This window comes from Microtus pennsylvanicus, chromosome 4, assembly GCF_037038515.1.
Source record: "Microtus pennsylvanicus isolate mMicPen1 chromosome 4, mMicPen1.hap1, whole genome shotgun sequence".
In the NCBI taxonomy this organism is placed as follows: Eukaryota; Metazoa; Chordata; class Mammalia; order Rodentia; family Cricetidae; genus Microtus; species Microtus pennsylvanicus.
This window is the reverse complement of record NC_134582.1, coordinates 71,316,758-71,335,429: the sequence shown is the minus strand read 5'-3', so window position 1 is coordinate 71,335,429 and position 18,672 is coordinate 71,316,758. Positions and strand designations below refer to the sequence as shown.

General features: G+C 36.0%; 1 protein-coding gene across 1 annotated transcript in view; it reads right to left on the bottom strand.

The window, feature by feature from the left end:
• The window catches only part of Slc71a2 (solute carrier family 71 member 2), a 40,143-nt gene that overhangs the window by 3,594 nt on the left and 17,877 nt on the right, over positions 1-18,672 (bottom strand). The window contains exons 3-10 of the mRNA XM_075969344.1: positions 16,088-16,150; positions 15,552-15,679; positions 12,792-12,906; positions 8,476-8,694; positions 6,948-7,061; positions 5,224-5,295; positions 3,275-3,387; positions 1,004-1,101 (exon numbers count right to left, since the gene is read on the bottom strand). Coding sequence (XP_075825459.1) covers positions 1,004-1,101; positions 3,275-3,387; positions 5,224-5,295; positions 6,948-7,061; positions 8,476-8,694; positions 12,792-12,906; positions 15,552-15,679; positions 16,088-16,150 — 922 coding nt within the window. The remainder of the gene's footprint in view (positions 1-1,003; positions 1,102-3,274; positions 3,388-5,223; positions 5,296-6,947; positions 7,062-8,475; positions 8,695-12,791; positions 12,907-15,551; positions 15,680-16,087; positions 16,151-18,672) is intronic.

Here is an 18,672-nt window from a genome sequence, read left to right as displayed (position 1 = left end):
TAGTATTCATACCCAGCTAAGTTACTGCAGTTAATGGTGATAACACAAAGGATGTCACTTAAGTCCATAAATCTAAGGATGGATACAACTTACTCATACAGCAAACTCATTATGTGGGAAAACAGGTGTAATGATAATAAATAAACTATCTTTTAAAATTTAATTTTTGTTGAAAATTTTAAAAGTCCTCTTACAAATTTAAAAACATTTTCCTTTAGGGATAGAGGTGTAGCCTAGTATATTCAAGGTATTGGGTTTATACTGGCATCAAATCAAACCAAATCACTATGTACATTTGTGTTGTTTCATACACATACACAAATTTTCCATTTTCCTGTAACACAAATGAATATTATAATGAATATTTACAACTAAATGAAAATAAAAAACAATAAATGAGATAAAATCTTCTACTTCCTGACTATGGTAGGGTAGGCCATTAGAAGATGGAGGAAAAAAGGGTTAATTCTGGTATCAGAACTGGCTGAAAAGGAAACACACAGAGGAAGAATAAAGTCTGCTTTCTGCACAGCAATTCTAAGTCATGTCATCGCTCCCTATCTCCAATTACTAACCAGAATTTTCTTCATCTCTTCAAAGATCCCTTTCTTAAATTAAGCCCCTGAGACTGAATTATTTCAAGTTAACTTTTAGTGACTAAGGGGATATTACATTGTTAATTTGCTATTATTATTTAATAGAAATCTATTGAAATAAGATTATAAACCGGTTAATTCTGATGACAATGTAATCAGAAATGAAACTAGAAATGGATGTTTTCTATTTCTAACTATTACTAATAACCTGAATGGTTGAGTCTGGATTGTTAAAAGTCTGAGCGTGAGCAAGGAGGAAAACAGAATTTCTGTATTTGACAAAATAAGCAGATAAGCTCCTATGACAGGGGCCCACTGCTGTCAACTGTTATTGTTATGGAGGATGCAGGATTTCATACTTCAGGAAAGAGAAGTTCCAGCTGAAGGAACAAGGGTACAAATCTCACCTTGTTGATCTGACTCTGCATTCCTAGAGATGAGGGCACTGACTGCTGGGAATGTAATGCTGGACATGGCAGCCACAGTTCCTGCTGCCCACATCATCCTGAAAAGATTAAAGAAGGCTGTAAGAAGGTTTTAAGGTACTTTTAATCAGTGGCAACAGTGCAAATGTTTTGTATTACCTCATGTTCCACTTTATTTATTTTTCACTCTTTAAAAATGGATTTCCTGGACAAGGTATAGTTTTTTAAGTAATTTTAGCAATTTCAGCATCCAAAAGGCTCAGGCAAAAGCAGCATGAATTCAAGGCCAGTCTGGGCTACAAAGTAAGTCTCTCTGTAAAAAGAATCCATACTAATACTGACCCACAGACTGGGATGCAGATCAAAAAATATTTTATTTCCTCTTTCAAAAGTCTCTTCTCCCAGGTTGCCCCACTGTCATTTCCAAGTGTAGGCACAAGTTCTTAAAAGGATGTCTATTCTTTTATTGTTTTAAATAAACACCACATCTCCATCTGCACCTGTCACTAACTTTCTACATTTCTTGAAAATTCATCTTTCACAATGTCCTTGGGCTGTGTGGTCTGTCAGGCTTGATAGCACTGTCTGTTGTAAAATGAATAAACAAAGACTGCTTCAGACCTTTGTCCTTTTCTCAGTGGAAAAAAAAGTCATGATAATGTACTTCCTTTGGGGTGGTCTTTATTGATATTTAAAAAATCTTATTATCATAAAGTCTTTTTAACACTTTATAAAGTGGTTTGACTAGACTAGCCAGATACTGAACCAGAGTTCACAAACCCCCCCACCAAAAAAAACTGAATCATCAACTTAATCTTAGGCAAAATGTAACATAAAACAAATGATTCATATGAAATGAAATTCAGAATTTCATATCTGCTTCCCAACTAATCTCTAATCAACAAAGCATTTCTAATAGCTCCATTTATGAATGCAAATGAGCAAATGAGGACTAATTCATGTCTACAATGGAAACTGAGACTCTGCAGTATCTGGCAATAAGGTACACAAGGACACTTGCCATACAGGAGAATGGAACTCAAGACTTCCTGTTCTTTTTTTTAATCAGTAGGTCTTAATTTGACCTTTCTTCCCATTTATAGGAAGCTAAAATATGAATACTTAAAGAAAATTGATGCAGGATACTCACATGACCTTGAAGAACATATTAGTGTTCATCAAATGATTTATTTTATGATAGTTAAATTACTGCCTAAGTGTACCAGCAAAGCATGCTGTAATCTGTTGTTATTTAGTGTCTTTTTGTTTTGACTATATGTCATATCCTGAAAGTGGGTAAATGTACTTAAGAAGCAGAAGTATAGGGATTAAGAGACCACAGAGTTCAGCTCTAAATGGAACATCTATATCAAACCTCCTTCCCACAAGGCTCAGGGACCATTCAAAGAGTTAAGTTGGAAGATTTTAACAGCCAGAAGTAGTGGACATATTCAGAGAAGCAGTATTTGCTAGATTTGACAGCACAGTTGCACACACGAACTTGCAGCAGCCAAAATACCAGTATGAGTGGAGAGGTGCTTATGAAGTCCCACCTCAGGCAGAGGAGCTGTGGACAACTGGTGGCTTCTGGGGAAATGGGAGGGGGATTTTTCAGTTTTCTTCAGGAATGCAGACCCTAAGAAATTACTCATGATCCAGTAGATGTCTATATCTCTACATATACAAATAGTACCAAGTGGACACAGTGGGTTTAAAAACAAAGGATCACATTAAGTTAGGGGAAAGTGATCAAAACATATATACATGTATGATATTATCCAACAATTAAAAGAGAATGTGTACACAAAGTCAGCCATGGTGGCTCAAACCTGTAATACCAGCATTCAGGTGGCCTTGGCAGGAGAACTGAAGCAAGTCTAAGGCCAGTCTGGGCTACAATATTTGATTGTTTCAAAAATACACAAATCTACCCACCCTCAAAAAAGGGAACGGAGAGAGTGTGAGTGGGGAGATCACGAGTGAACGAGGACTGTATTGGAGGGCTGGGAGATGACAACACACATTCAATTAAGCAATGACTCCAGAACTAGTGAAATCTTTACAAGACATCTCAAATCTTCTAGCTCCACTCCTGCCCAAGCATGAAGTGCTAAATACAAACGAGTGAGACAACCCCCTTTTTAAAAAAAAATAGTCAAATAGCCTTAGCTCCTTTAAGACTCATTATATCTGTTAATATTCACTGCTTTTTGCTTGTTTGTTTTGATAATATGTGAATCAAGGGAAGCTTACCAGGCCTGAGATCCAAAACCATACCAGGCAAGTTGGAGCATCTGGAAACCCAAGCCAAGGAGGACAGTATTCTTATTCCCTAGTGATCTCATCAATTTGCTAAGGAAGACTGTCTGTAAGGCAAAGAGGATAACTCTCAGAAGCCATATGAGCACACATGAATTTGATCACAAACTCAAATTCAGAGCATAAGCTCTTTTGGTGAAATCCACTCATTGATGGCCAAAGTCTTTTAAGGGTACATATGTCTGGTTATAAGCCCCAAGAGCAGGCAGTTGTTGGGAGCAGTGAGACCCCAGATCCTGAATTTCTTGTAATCCCCTGATCTGAGTGCCTACAGCTGCTCTGAGCACGAGACCTTCAGGAGTTCCAGATGGCAGGAGAGTGGTTTCTGGTGGGTTTGGCTGGGGCACGGCTATCTCTATATAATCTGCCCCTGAACACAATAAAGGGGGCATTCTTGGGGAATTCAGGGATGACCCATGTTGCTGTCTCTCTGTCTGTGTGTGTCTGTGTATTTTAACCTCCAGCCCCTTGCCCGAAGCTCGCGAACTGGGTGCCAGCCCGGGTGTGTATGTGTGTGTATGTGTGAGTGGCAGGCAGTTGTGATAACTCTTCAGGGGTGGAGTTCAAGGACTCTAGTGCTGATCTGGGGCTTAGGGCCTTTGATTTCCTTCCAGAAAAGCCTGTCTAACTGGTGTTCCTCTAGTCCCTCCCAAAAGGTTAATACAGCTGCACTGCAGTTATCATGACTGAGAGGATCACACCTTAGCCTTCTTTGGAGAAATGTCAACAAGCACTTAATGTTCAGCAGAATTCCACACCTGTAAATGTTCATCAAGGTTTACTATTCTCTTGTAGTTAACAATTTCACAAAATCAAGAATGATAAGAGCTTCATTTTTAATAAATATATATTATGTTAAATATAACTTGTAGGGACAGTACAAAAAGGAAGATAAAGACACCTATGGGCAAACAATTAAGGTTAATATAAAAAAACAAAAGAACATCATAATCGACTTAGAAGTTTAACATAATTTGCTAACATGTTCCAACAGTTAAAACAAAAACAGCAAAGAAATAGTTTGCTTCTATGTATTCATTCTCTCATTTGGTAGGACTAGTTAGTTTCCCAGACTTCTCATTTCCTCTGCAGAGAGTTAATCACAGAAGAACAAGTAGCCTGGCCATTTCGAGGGAACAGTCTCTGGGCAATCCACATAAGCTATAGTGACTGTCCCTGAAGCATAGGAGGACAATATTCTTGCCTTTCTAGATTGAAATTATAATAGGTTGGAAAGAATGCACTGCTATTTACTCTCTAATATGCTGATCCTTGTTTGTTTAGTCCTGGAGACAGCAGTATCTAGAAGACACTTATTTCTAATTAATTTTCACATTCCACTGGTTAATTTTGCTGTATCTGGTTACTTTATTTTCCTTTAAAATAGTTTTTATACCTATTTATTACATGTGTATACACATGTCCCAGCATGTATGCGGAAGTCAGAGGACAATTTGCAGGAGTCAGTTTTCTCCTTCTACCATGGCTCAGGTCATTGCTTGGCAATAAGCTTCTCTGACCAAGTCATTTCGCCATCCTGTTAACCCAGTTGTTTTGGCAGTGAGTAAGAAGAATGGATCCAGCACAAATTACAAATAACATCCTAATGAAATCTGTATGAAGTTCTACTGAATCCTAAGGACTTCAGTATTATATGTACAACCAGTTCCGTGAGTTGTGTCCCTATCAGCTTCCTGAATTCAGTGGTTCTCTACATGAGCAAGGTGTGTTACAGCAGGAGTTAAGCGGCTGAGGCAACAGTGTGGAGGAACTCTTTGAAACTTGTATCCTTGGCTTCTTATAGAACTGAGGTTATCAGGATTGGGGGGGGGCGGGGTGGGAAGCTTTGCCTTTTTAATCCACATGTTGTAAAAAACACTCACCTGAGCCACAATTGACAGAATTCCTACCATAGCTATGAATGCCACAATTTTCACAGATCCAAAACCTATGACCTGTAGAAATGAGAAAAAACAAATAAAAAATCACTTTTGTAATAAGAGCTATTAGAGATATAATTAATAAGAAATTGTTTTTTCCCTATTAAAACTAACAGGAGAAAATAGCTGAGGGAAGTTCATAAAAGCAGTAGGTAGAAGCTGAAAAAATTAACCCAAAATTTATAGTTAAACGTGACATAAAATAGTTATAAGTAAGCACAAACTGAATTTTTTGAAAATTTTATTATGCCTACTGTTTAGTATTCCCTCTCTTAATTAGTCTGCCCCAGTGTGGAGACAATGAGAGCACAATAAAGAGAGTGTAAAAGAAAGCAACTTGACTTTTACTGTTGCCAAGGTAGAACTGGACCATCAGCGAAGTCAGTGGCTCTTGAGTCCGGTTGTATTTTAAAATTATGTGAGCAACAGAGAAAAGGAAAGAAGGGGAGAAAAGAGAACAAGAGGATGCCAGACCCCACTGAAGATGAATTATATTAGACTTCGAGGTATGCTCCAGCAGTAGGTGTGCTGTGAAAGCTCCTATATACTTCTATTAAGTAAACAGCCAAGTCTGACTGGCAATGGCCTCTAAACCTCCAACTGCAACAGTAACTATAAAAGGATTAATAATTTTTAAAAGGATACATTACTTTGTCTTCTACTGAAATTCTATAATACAGGAAAATACTAAAAATAACTTTAAATAGTCTTCTTACTTCATAAATGAGCATCTCCCACCCAATCACAATTAAATAATAAATTACTAGTGTTAGAACCTCTGGGTCTTCTGTTACAACCTAATCATATTCAATTACAAAATCTGGACCAGGTGGTATAGCTCATGCCTATAATTTCAGCATTAAAGGAGGTGAAGGCAGCCTATTATCAGCTTTATGCATAACTGCTAAAACATGTAAGCAATGCCAAGAGTGAACTTATCACAAAGTACAAATTGAGTGGTGCTCCTTTATAAAAATATATAGGCTCATAAACCGTACCAAATGAATCCCTTTGGTACCAGCGTGCAACTGTTGGTAAGAGATATGACAGCTCTGTATCTTCTCTTAATTTGGTTCAATGTAAATGGAGACTGCACTTTAGTTTCCCAGCTGCCCAGACCCAAATAATCACATAAAACTATATTAATTACAACATTGTTTTATTAACCAATGATAATAAAACATATTCTCACCATACAGAGAGAAATCCCACATTGTTCACTATAAATGCTATTTTAGACAAGGGTCTCAGATTTGGTGGTGGATGACTTTAATCCCAGCACTCAGGAGACAAAGGTAGGTAGATTTCTGTAAGTTAGCCTGGTCTGCTCAGCAAATTCTAGGCCAATTAACCAGGTTTTCAGAATAAAAAGGCTCAGAGTTTTGTTTCTGATAATTCTCTATTTTAAAGGAAATTTTCCAAAGTAGATATCTTACTGTGTTCTTAAATCCTAGATATAAGCAACACCCTTGCCTCACAGCAAGAAGGTAGGCATGGCCACCCACACCTGTCGCTCCAGTTACTCATGAGGCCATTATATGCCCTGCTTTGTGACGTCTCTAGAAATAAATTCACATTTCCTTTTCTACAATGGTTTCTCCAACCTATCTTAGACAACTCTCAGTCTTTGATATCTATATGTTAGAAGGCTACTAGGGACTACTCACCTGCCTGAGATAGAGAAAAAAGCTGGAATATTGTCCAGCTTCAGGAAGGTATGAGAGAAACACTGTGATGCAGATGAGTAAGACTGTAGAATCTTTTCCAACTTTCTTTAAGGACTGGGAATAAGTAGAGAGCAAAAACACAAATGTCAGTGTTCTTGTGACACTGGCTTCACTATTTATATATATATCTGTCAAGATATCTTGAACAACCTATAAACAGGCCCTGAAAAAATGTTTCTACCAAACCTTCTTAGAAAAATCAATTATCTCTCTGGATTTGTAAAGTAACTTCTTTTATATGATTTTAATTACAAGGTTTTCTTTCTTTTTTTAACACAAAGTCTCATGTAGCTAAGGCTGGGCTCAAACGTGTATGCAGCTGAGGATAAACTTGATATTCTGATCTTCCTTTTCACCTCTTCCATAGTTTTCACTATACATAAAATCACTCTATTCTTCAAGTTATTGATAGTCAAGTTGCCTGAAACCAGGAAGACACTTGGTACATCCTAAAACTTTTATTTGAAGAGAGTGACAAGTGTCACACAACTTTTAGGTCATCATCTATAAACTTTATATAATCAATACCAAAACAACTAATGTCTACTAAAACCTTGCTACACAAGACATTAGATCAGTTAACTTACACATGTTAATTGGAGACCTTATAGCTGCCCTGAAAAATAAGCCACAGTAGTTCTGTTTTACAGAGAAGTTTCTACATGTAACTTGATCACTACAAGGGATAAATACATATACAAACATACTTATCACATACATATATAGATAAGTAGCTTGCAGGCTCTCTAGCCCATTCCTGTTTCCTCCCTCAAACTCCTTGCTCACCATCTGACAATATAACTAACACATAAGAGGAACAGGCAAGATCTCCAGGAAGTACTCTGAGTGATCATTTTAGAAAATAATTTTAAGGAACTGGGGAGATGGCTCAGTTGGTAAAGTGCCTGCTGTACAAGCATGAAGAGTCAAGTTTGATTTGCAGCACATAAAAAAGCAAGGCACTGTGGTGCATGCCTGGGGAGGCAAAGACAGGAAGATCCTTGGAACTTTCTGGTCAGGTAGTCTTACGAGATTGATGAGTTCCAGGTTCAGGAGAAACCCTGACTCAAAAAATGTGGTTTACAACTATTCTATAAAAGTCGGTATGACAGGGAGAGAGAGAGAGAGAGAGAGAGAGAGAGAGGTACAAAACTTTCCTAGCACTATTTCTTGTTAGTGTGATATACTCCCTACTACATCCCTCTCCTACTATCTTCATTCATTTTATTAAGTGATAAAAACAACCATGTCTTTGAGGGCAATATTTTGTCTCACAACTTAGTTCTGTATTTCTCAGTCTCTCAGCCCTTTACTTGTAAGGAAAGTTTTTTTTTTTTTTTTTTTACTTTTACTGTAAAAGAAATGAATCAACAACTGTTGGTATATATATTTGAGACTGTATATATAGTCTTATTTTTCTCAGTAAAAAGAAATATATAGTAAGTAAATATTTTCATGTCTTATTTACCGCAAAAGGGTCTGCTTGTTTCCAAGAAATCTGAGCTCCCCAGGAAGCAGGTCTAATTTTCTCTGGTAGAGATTCTGGAACTGCTACCAAAATGAAGCAGATGTCTAGGAGAGCCACCACTGTGGCTACCAGCACAACAAGGCTGTCTCCATAATTTGCAGAGAGGTATGTTCCAATGGCTGGGCTGCTAACCAGACTAGCTGCAAAGGTAGCTGAGACCTATGGGAAAAAAATACAGTCATTTAGGATCCTAAATATGAACATCAGTGGAGAGAGCATGCTCTCCCCCAGAGGCCCACCTACTGCAGGTATATAGCTACAGATATCCCCCTCCCTCAGTGAATGCCTGGTACCCACAGGGATCAGAAGAGGAACTGGAGGAATGGATAGTTATGAGCAGTCCTCTACAAGAACAACTGCTCTTAACTGCTAAGCCATCTCTGAAGACGCCTCTCCTGGATTCAGCAAGACAAATGTGTTGCACACAAATTTTAAGAATAAAAGAGAAGGAAAGCAATTTTGCTTAAAAATATGTTCACCCACTAAATGGAGATATTCTGGGGAGCTATAATTAAAGTACAATATAAATGAACAGTGTAGGAGTTTTCCTCATAAAACACCAACTGGTTTTGCCTGTTTAACTGGAAAACAGAGATGTACAGAGAAGAGTATTAAAACAATTCCTTCAGGGCTGGGGTTTTATCTCAGTGGCATGCACCTGCTTCGCATGAGGCATGGTAGTTCATTCCTGTTATCACAGTACTTAGGTTGGTAAAGGACTTCTGAGTTCAAGGCCAGGTCTAAGCTACATAATAAAACTGTCTCAAAAAAACAAAAAAACAAAACAAAAAAAAAACCAAACCCCTAAATCTCTGAAGAACTGATGATGAAATCTATAAATTTCTCAGGTACTGTATCTGATTCATCCAAAACCAGTATATTTCCCCACATACCCATCTATCTCTTTATAACTATTTCATTAACACAGTGGGGGGAAAAGGTAGCTGGTTTTAAGAGAAAAAGCTATAACCAAAATAACTGCATTAATAAAAATAAAAGAATGAAGGCTGGGGATATACAGCTAAGTGATAGACTATTTAGCTAGCATACTCAGGACACTGGGTGTGATCATTAGTACCACTCATACCAACACACACACAAAAGAAAATTAAAGATTTGTGGAGGGGTTAAAGCTTTCTGGTTAGGGCAGTAGCTAGTAAGCCTTATTACACTGCAGCTCTATGTTCTACATTTACAAATATAATGTAAATATTCATTCTCTAAATTATAAGCAGATTAGAGTACCAAAAACATGCTGATAAGTTATTAAAACTAGAAGATGCTATTAGAAACAAAAAAAAAATCACATAAGGAGTTAGTGAGTTAAGGAAAAAAACACTATAAAGAGTGAAATGAAATTAGAAGATATCATGGGGGTTCTAGGAGTGTGTGAGATGGATATGATCAAGATATATTATATACATGTATGAAATTTTAAAAGATTAAGTAAAAATGCTATTTAAAAAGAAGCACTAGAAATCACTATATCTGATTATGACTCCTGGTAAGCAATGACATTTTTGTATCACCTATTATCCCACAACTAAATATAAAAACATAATACATATAAAACTAATGCTACATTAAAAAGCTTTCAAAGCTAAAAATGATAGAAAAAAGACTTTTGCAGTGGAGAATAAAGATATGAAAAATTTTAGTTTGGGAAATAAAAATTCCTGAAACTTAGTTATTTAGTATGTGAAAATGACAGAGATCTTACCATTTTATTTGAAAAAGTCCAGGCAGCCACATAACTGCCACAAATTGCAAAAACAAGCAAACAGCTATGGAAACTGTGCTGTACTGTCTTCAGTTGTTACTTGAGCACTAGGGTACCATCCTCAAGTGTTATGGATACAATGTTAAGTTTTTGTGCGGTCACATCTCATAACACCTGAGCATACTGCCAAGTAGGCTATTTTATGTCTTAAGAAGGACAATACTTTTGCAGATTTTGTTTAAAATTATTGAAACCCACAACAACATTCATTAAGACTCTGTTGTCATGAAATCATCTTATAGATTCATTTACAGATGCAGTGAGGAGTAACTTACCAGTAGTATTACTGATTGCTATGACCCTTAAAGAACCTCCTTCTTGGTTTCCTGAAGGAGTTCCAGAAAGGAAAGCACATTTTAATCTAAACTGGATATCAAAGTACCTTCTAGAATTTAATTAACACATCCTGGAAATAATCGTCAGAAAATTCTCTGCAAGCTAGATAGGCTGTAAGGGAATTACTGGCAAAGACCTAGGCCTGAGACAAACCCAGTAGCCTACTGCTGAGCTGCAGCAGCTGATGGGCTAGTACTTCAGAATGATACTGTATGAGCTAGGATGTTCACTCACTGGCTTCTTGCCATGCCTCATGAGTAAGCACTAATCCTAATTGTCATCTACAATGAGAAACTGAGCTAGAGATTAAGTAATTAAGTGACAGTCACTACTAGTGACTATCAAAACCCTTTCTGTAATTAGCACAGAAGCACTATAAATTGTGTTTCCACTGAAAGCAAAAAATAAACAGCTATGAAAATTCCACCATAAGGAAAAAATAAATGGGGCTGACAACATGGCTCAGCATGCCTGTTGCACAGGCCTGGTAACCAGAGTGATTCCCAGAACATGATAGAAGAGTAGCATGTTATGGTAGTTGCTCACACAAACACACACACACACACACACACACACACACACACACACACACACACACACACACACACTAAAAGACAAAAAAAGGGAAAAATGTTTAACCTGAAGGAAACAAAATGTCTAACCAGTCAGACATTATATGATGTATATATATCAAATATGTACAAGTTTTATGTTTCCATGTATCCATTCACATTTTTATAGTCTAATAACATTGTGAGGAAATTAATGTCCATAGACATTTTCCATGCATGATAAGACAAGGTGGAGAAGAAAGCTGCACTTCTATGAGGTATAGGATTTTGGTGCTCTTCATGACACTTACAGCCCACTTTGAATGTTTCCTTCTTCGAAGCCTTCCTATTCACTTTTTCCTCTATCCTGAACAGTAATGCACAGTGCTTTCAATTTAGGATGATGCATGAATAATGTTCACAGGAGGTGGGAAGGGAGAGAGTGGGCAGATAGTAGTCATAAGGGAAAGAGACGCTAACTGTGGGTGTCTGAAGTCAATAAAATAATGTGTTTTGTGGAATGGAAGTAACTTACCTGTAGGTTGGAAACTGATCAGTGAATTTACTCATTTAATCAGTTAACAGGAATGAGCACTTTATTTTAAGAAGCAGTATTTTAAAGAAAAGGGTACAAGATAGAGAGTAATTATCTGGGTTTCTGGCTCTTATCCTCCTTGAACCTACTACTTTCCAATATCTAGCCAGATCACTTTTTTTTTTTACAACATACATATATATCCCAGATACTGAACATGTGTCTATAATTGCTCATCAATATGAGTATATGCTATCTTATCTCTAAACCATTTAAAAGTACTTTGCAGAAGGTGGATCTCTGAGTTAGAGTCCAGCCTGGCAGTCAAGGCTACATGGCAAAATCCTCTCTCAAACCCTGTCTTTTTTTTTTTTTTAAGTGACGGGGGGAGTTAACTTGCAAAGATGTGATCTACTGCCCTTCTGGCCCAAAATGCTTCTGCTGTCATCTTTTAATAGTTCTTTCTTCTCATACATAACTATAATATCATTATCATGACTAAGAAAATGCGACTGTCTAATGTCAAAATATCAAAAAATAAATTCCTCATAACTTTTGATATTTATTCAACACCATCTTCCAAATTAACAACCTTTTGTTTTCTATAGGTTATGTCTCAAATGAGTACCTGAGACACATTGTTGAGATTCTCACATTTCTAAAATCTATTTCTGATGTTATCTCAAACACCAATTTCTTGTCAATTTTTAACAGAATGCTATTAATTACTCTAATTTTTAAGTCTACAAGCTGGACATAATGGTGTATGCCTGTAATCCTAGCACTCTGGAAATGAAGGGAGGAGGAACTGAAGTTCAAGGTGATCCTAAGATACTCACTGAGTTTGAGTCTAGTCTGCCCTAAGACCTCAAAATAACAAAAATTCCTATGACAGGTAAATTGCTACACAATATAATAAATTACTAGCCAATATAAAAATATAACCCTAGCCCTCAAGAAATTATGAAAGGAAAATTCCAAGTTTGAAGTAAACTTGGCCTACTTAAGTTTTTGTTTCAAAACAAACAATCAAACAAAAAGTTCACCATCTTACCCATCCATAAGCAGTACTTCTTTCGTGCTCTTGAGTGAAGTCAGCTACATAGGCAAATATTACAGAGAAAGTAACTGAGAAGACTCCAGATACAGAAATCATGCCAAAATACCACCTATAAAAAGATAGTTTTAAAAAGAATATGATTAAGAACATCATCTTCTGTTAGCTGAAAGATTATTTTAATTACTCAAATTTTATAATCAAAGGCAAAGATATCATGTGACTATTATAAACTAATGAAAATAAACTCCCGTATCTGCATATATGTTTAAAGATAAATATAAAATTAACTGGAGGTTTTTTGTTTGTTTGTTTGTTTTTGTTTGAGACAGGGTTTCTCTGTGGCTTTGGAGCCTGTCCTGGAATTTGCTCTGTAGACCAGGCTGGTCTCAAACTCACAGAGATCCGCCTGCCTCTGCCTCCCAAGTGCTGGGATTAAAGGTGTGCGCCACCACTGCCCGGCTTAAAATTTTCTTTTTAAAATTTTATATGGGGCTGAAGAGATGGCTCAGCAGTTAAGAGGAGTGGCTGGTCTTTCAGATGACCCAGGTAAAATTCCCAGCACCCACATGGCAGCTCTCAACTGTAACTCCAGTTGTAAGGGGTCCAACCCCTCACATAGATATACACAAAAAAACAACCTATACAAAAACAGTACAACAAAAAATGTTAACATAATTCAAACCAAAAATTTCTACAATATGCATAAATACATTGAAAAAAGTTAAAATAGCAAAAGCCAGAATATTACAGAATACAAAGTAGAGTTTATTTTATAACATAAAGATATTTTAATATTAAAAAATTACTAATTAACAGTCAGTAACATAATTAATCTATAAATAGTTCTTTAAAATATTTAAATTTTGTTGTTACTATTATTGCAGCTCTCTCTATATACATGATGTATGAAAGAGTAGCCATGCGTGTGGCATCATGTCTTGGGCAGGTCAGACAAGAGTTGGTTCTCTCCTTCAACTATGGATACCAGGGACTGAACACAGGTCCTCATGCTTACTTATCAAGTATTTTTACTCACTGAGCCATCTCATGGGCACCATAACAGTTTTTAAGGAATCAAAAACCAAACAAAACAAAAGCAGCAAAAAATAAAATAAAAAATAAACCCCTCCCTCCATTTATGCTAAAAGCTATCTAATAACATCTAATATCTAATTCTTGATATAAATAAATTCTGAATCTAATCAATAAGTCTTTATTTTAAAAGTGAAAACCCTTGAATAAAATAGAAACAAAATGCAAAAGACATAGCTCAATGGTTAAGAGCACTGGCTGCTTTTCCAGGACTCAGGCTCAATTCCCAGTACCCATATGGCTGCTCATAATTGTGTCTAACTCCAAATCCAGGGAATCCAACACCCTCTTCTGATTCTGTAGGCACCACATACATACATGGTGCATAGACATACATAAAGGCAAAATACTCATACACATTAGATTTTAGAAAAAAAAAGGAAAAAAGAAAATGCTAATGAAAAAAATTATAACAGTCTTTACAAAATAGAAGAAAACACCACAATCATCACTTTAATTAAATACCATTCATTAGCTATTAAGGTTTCAAAGGGCAGTAAAGAGCATAAAGCTAGAAGGAATGAGGTAAAATTATTTACAGATGACATTAATATACTCAGAAAATCAAGCAACTATGATAAAAGGCTATTTTGTATTACAACAAACGAATAGGATATATAAGAGTAGAACCATCAAATGTTAAGGATTTAAATAAATATTACACTAGCAAAGGGAATTTTTATAAAAAAGAAAGGCATGGTGCATTAGTATTCTACAAAAAAAAGATTACTTGGTAGAAGATAAAATTATTATGGTATCCAAAATTTTACTTAACAAGAATGCCTGATAATCAAATAAAAGTATTTTCACACAGCAAGAGCATCTCAACACCAGAAATACTGGTTAAGGTACTATCCCAAGGTCTAGAACTAAAAAAACTAAAATTAAAAAAAGGAAAAAAATAAAAACAGCAAAAACAAAACAAAAAACCTGGATTCATCATACTGAAGAGCAAAAATTAATTCAAATTCATATCATATATTCTAATAAGCTAAGGGTCTTTATGGAGTATGCAAAATATGAATCCTGTTTATTCTTATATACACAATTTTTATTCAGTGCCACAGTGCAATGAAATGACAAAAAAAAATACATTGGCAAAGTCAACCACAGCACAGTGGTGAGGACAGGAACTGTGAGGGCACTTTCAGCACTGACTTCCTATGACATCATAGCATCAATATCTTCTCTTAGAGCCACCTTGAATTTCTTCAACTAAGTAGAGTTTACTTTGAAATGGTTAAAGAGTGTTCTGCAGATCAAAGTAATGGTTGAGTTCATAAATGATTGGGATTGAAGTGTTTTGGATTTTTTCCTTTTTGAATTGTGCATATATATGATGAGTTATCTTAAGCATAGGACCCAAGCGTAAAGTAGAATTTATTCATATTCTGTATACTCCTTATGTACAGTCTAAAAGTCATTTTATTCAATATTTGAAATACTTTTTCATTATTTTATTCTATACTTGATCATTATGAGGTAAAGTTTGTATATACTTGAACCAATTAGATTTGTGTTATGTCAGTCCTTAAAAAGTTTGGAATGTTTATAGATCATTTCACATTTTGGATATTTGGATTAGGAGTGGTAGCCAACCTGTTTTTATTTACATAAGACTCAAAGCAGACCAGTATGACAGTGAAGAGTTCAGCTACTCACCAAGGGCTGATCCTCATCAGTGGGATAGGAAAGCAGGTAAAGAAGACTGTGCCAAGGAGAAAGGGCTTCCTGCCCCACACATCAGAGAGAGCTCCTATGAGTGGAGCACTCAGAAAAGAGAGCAGGCCCTAAGAACAAACAGAAGCAAAGGTTACATTTAAAGTATGATCCCTTTATTACTTATAATTCTTCCTTTCTATATGTATTCATCAATATTGCTAAAATTACTAAAGCATAATTACAATTTGAATTATATTGTTTAAGACATAAGCATAATGCATAGACAAATATTATATAAGCATGAAGGGTTAAATAAAACTGTTGCCTGGCAGAGCAATTAAAGGTTTATATAAGAATTTATAGATTTGCCATGTATATATAGATAAAAATGACCTAAGTCATTTAGAGTATTCACTTGGCTTTTTAATGTTAAATTATTTTATACATTATAAGTATTTGTGTTTTATATATTTTTTTCTGACTTAATAGGGATTCCTGGTTTTGATTCACTATGATTTCACACATTTTTTTCTTACCTTTACACCTTGAATGAGACCATTCATGAGGAATGTGTGTTGAGGAAATGTTTCATGTAAAACCTATAAAAACAAATAAACATCAAGACATATTCAAATATAAATTAAAAGTAAAGATTCCTGCCCTTATTACTGGAAGGCTAAACAGGATGAACTCTAAAAATTATAAAATGTTTATGAAATCTTAAACAACAAGAATAAACCACTTCAGTTAGAGCTACAGAGGAAAACCTTGTCTCAAAACCAAAATAAAACAAAACACTTTGAAGCCATGAAAAGACAGTAACATAATAAAACACTAACAATAAGAACTAGACAAGATAAGCCCTAGCACTGATAGGTGCTTTTGTCATAAAATGTTTAGAGCATGGTGTCCACAAAGCCAAGCCGAAGGTATCTGATAACCCAGGACTGGAGTTACAGACGGTTCTAAGCTCCAGTGTGGGTGCTGGAAGTCAAACCTAGGTCTTTTGAAAGAGCAACAAGTGCCCATAACTGCTGAGCTATCTCTCCAGCTCCTTGAATTAGTCTTAGGAAGGAATATACATCTATACATCAATCAATCTCTCCCCCCCACACACAGAGCACTATATTTCATTTTTACAAATAACAGTTGAAGTAAATTAATAGATGATGTTAAAAGAGAACTTTCAATAAATTACTTTTCCAGATTCCCAAAACTCCTATATGAAAAGATACACACATACACACATACAAAAACAGAGAGCTATAAGAGAATGCATTACTAAAATATGTCACAAAGAAAAACTCTTGACAATATATTATTGTCAATGCTGCTAACCTTTGTAGTTGGTCACAAGGTAACAATCACAAGCACAGTCTTCAAAGTGGACCATTTACAGAATTAAGTGGGGTGTAATTCAAACCAACAGTGCTTCAGATTACTTAGTGCTGTTAAAAGCAGCATAATGCCCTTTATCTACATTGTACAATCCTTCTGTATTCTAGAGGAAATGGAAGAGTGCTTATCTCTAAACCAGATTAAGAGTTCCTGTTTCTATTAGGGGAGATTCCTATGCAAATACACATTCAAAATATCCTTTAGTTTCAGCTAAAACTGTATGCTGCAGATTGGGCATGTGCAAGAATATACCCTCCCCAAATGCCTCACCCATATGAATAAGTAAGTATATGCCTCCTTAATAAATGTGTCTATGTCCCATGTGGTTCTCCAGCTTCTTACAGCAACCCATAGACTTTAAAACATGGAGCTTGAAAGACTATCTATGGCTAATTGGCTAGTAAAAGATCATGATGACTGGTTGTCAAGGAAGCAGGCATTGGAACTATAACACCAGCACACTCTCAGCCAAATTCATGCATTTATATTATTTGCCTAGTGCCAGAAAACATCTCTTTCAATTCCTCATCTACTGCATCTACTCTCACTTATAAATATAAACTGATACATCAAATTCATCAGAAAGACTGAGAAAAGCTGTTGATGGAGGAGGGTCATCTTTCTATCTGTTGATTTCATTGGTTAAGCAATAAAGAAACTGCTTGGCCCTCATAGGTTAAAACATAGGTGGGTGGAGAAAACAGAACAGAATGTTGGGAGAAAGAAGCTGAGTGAAGGGGTCGCCATGATTCTCCCATTCCAGGCAGACGCAGGTTAAGATCATTCCTGGTAAGCCAGCTCGTGGGCTACATAGATTATAAGAAATGAGCTAGTCCAGGTGCGAGAGTTAGCCGAGAAAAGGCTAGATATAATGGGCCAAGCGGTGTTTAAAAGAATAGAGTTTCCGTGTAATTATTTCGGGTAAAGCTAGCAGTGCAGGCGGCCGGGTGCCGGGGACACAGCCCCGCTGGTCTTATTACAACAGTACCAGAAAGACTGACAAAAAGGAAAAGATTTACCTCACTTCTAAAATGGCTTAAAGTAAAAATGTTTCTTCTCCACCAAACTGAATATTTCCATCAGTGTGTATTACAAACAATACTCTACATGGGAAAACTGAACCAAAGACACACAAAACAAAAAGGTCTTTATAAATCAAATACAGAAGAAAATAAAGAGATCCAAAAAGAAAAAAAAGAGCATCAGAACAGAGAATCAGAGGAAATCCAACTAAACATCAATTAAATTAAAATACTAACAATATACTGTTTAAAAATCATAACATTTAGCTGCTTTATACCAACTAATCACAGCTATAAAAGTCATTCTAAGCATACAAAACATCATGCTAGTATGGGGAATGATAATTTGAATTAACGGCTTTGTTTCAGATGTAACTGATGCCAGAGGCAGTATAATGATGCATATATCCCAATCTTTAAGACAAGATGACTCACTAATAGTTATTTTACACTGTCTTGTCACTTCTTTTTATAATTTTATTATAGATTAGCAAAGTTGGAAATCTGTTGTTGCCTTTGCTAAAGTATTAACCTTGTTTACATATCTAAAAATACATGACAGACAGAGTTGGAGAGCTGGCTCAGCAGTTAAGAATGCTCACTGTTCTTATGGCCAATCAGGGTTCACTTCTTAGTACTCACATCATAGGGTTCACAACTGCCTGTAACTGCAGATCCAGGGTATCCTACACCCTCTTATG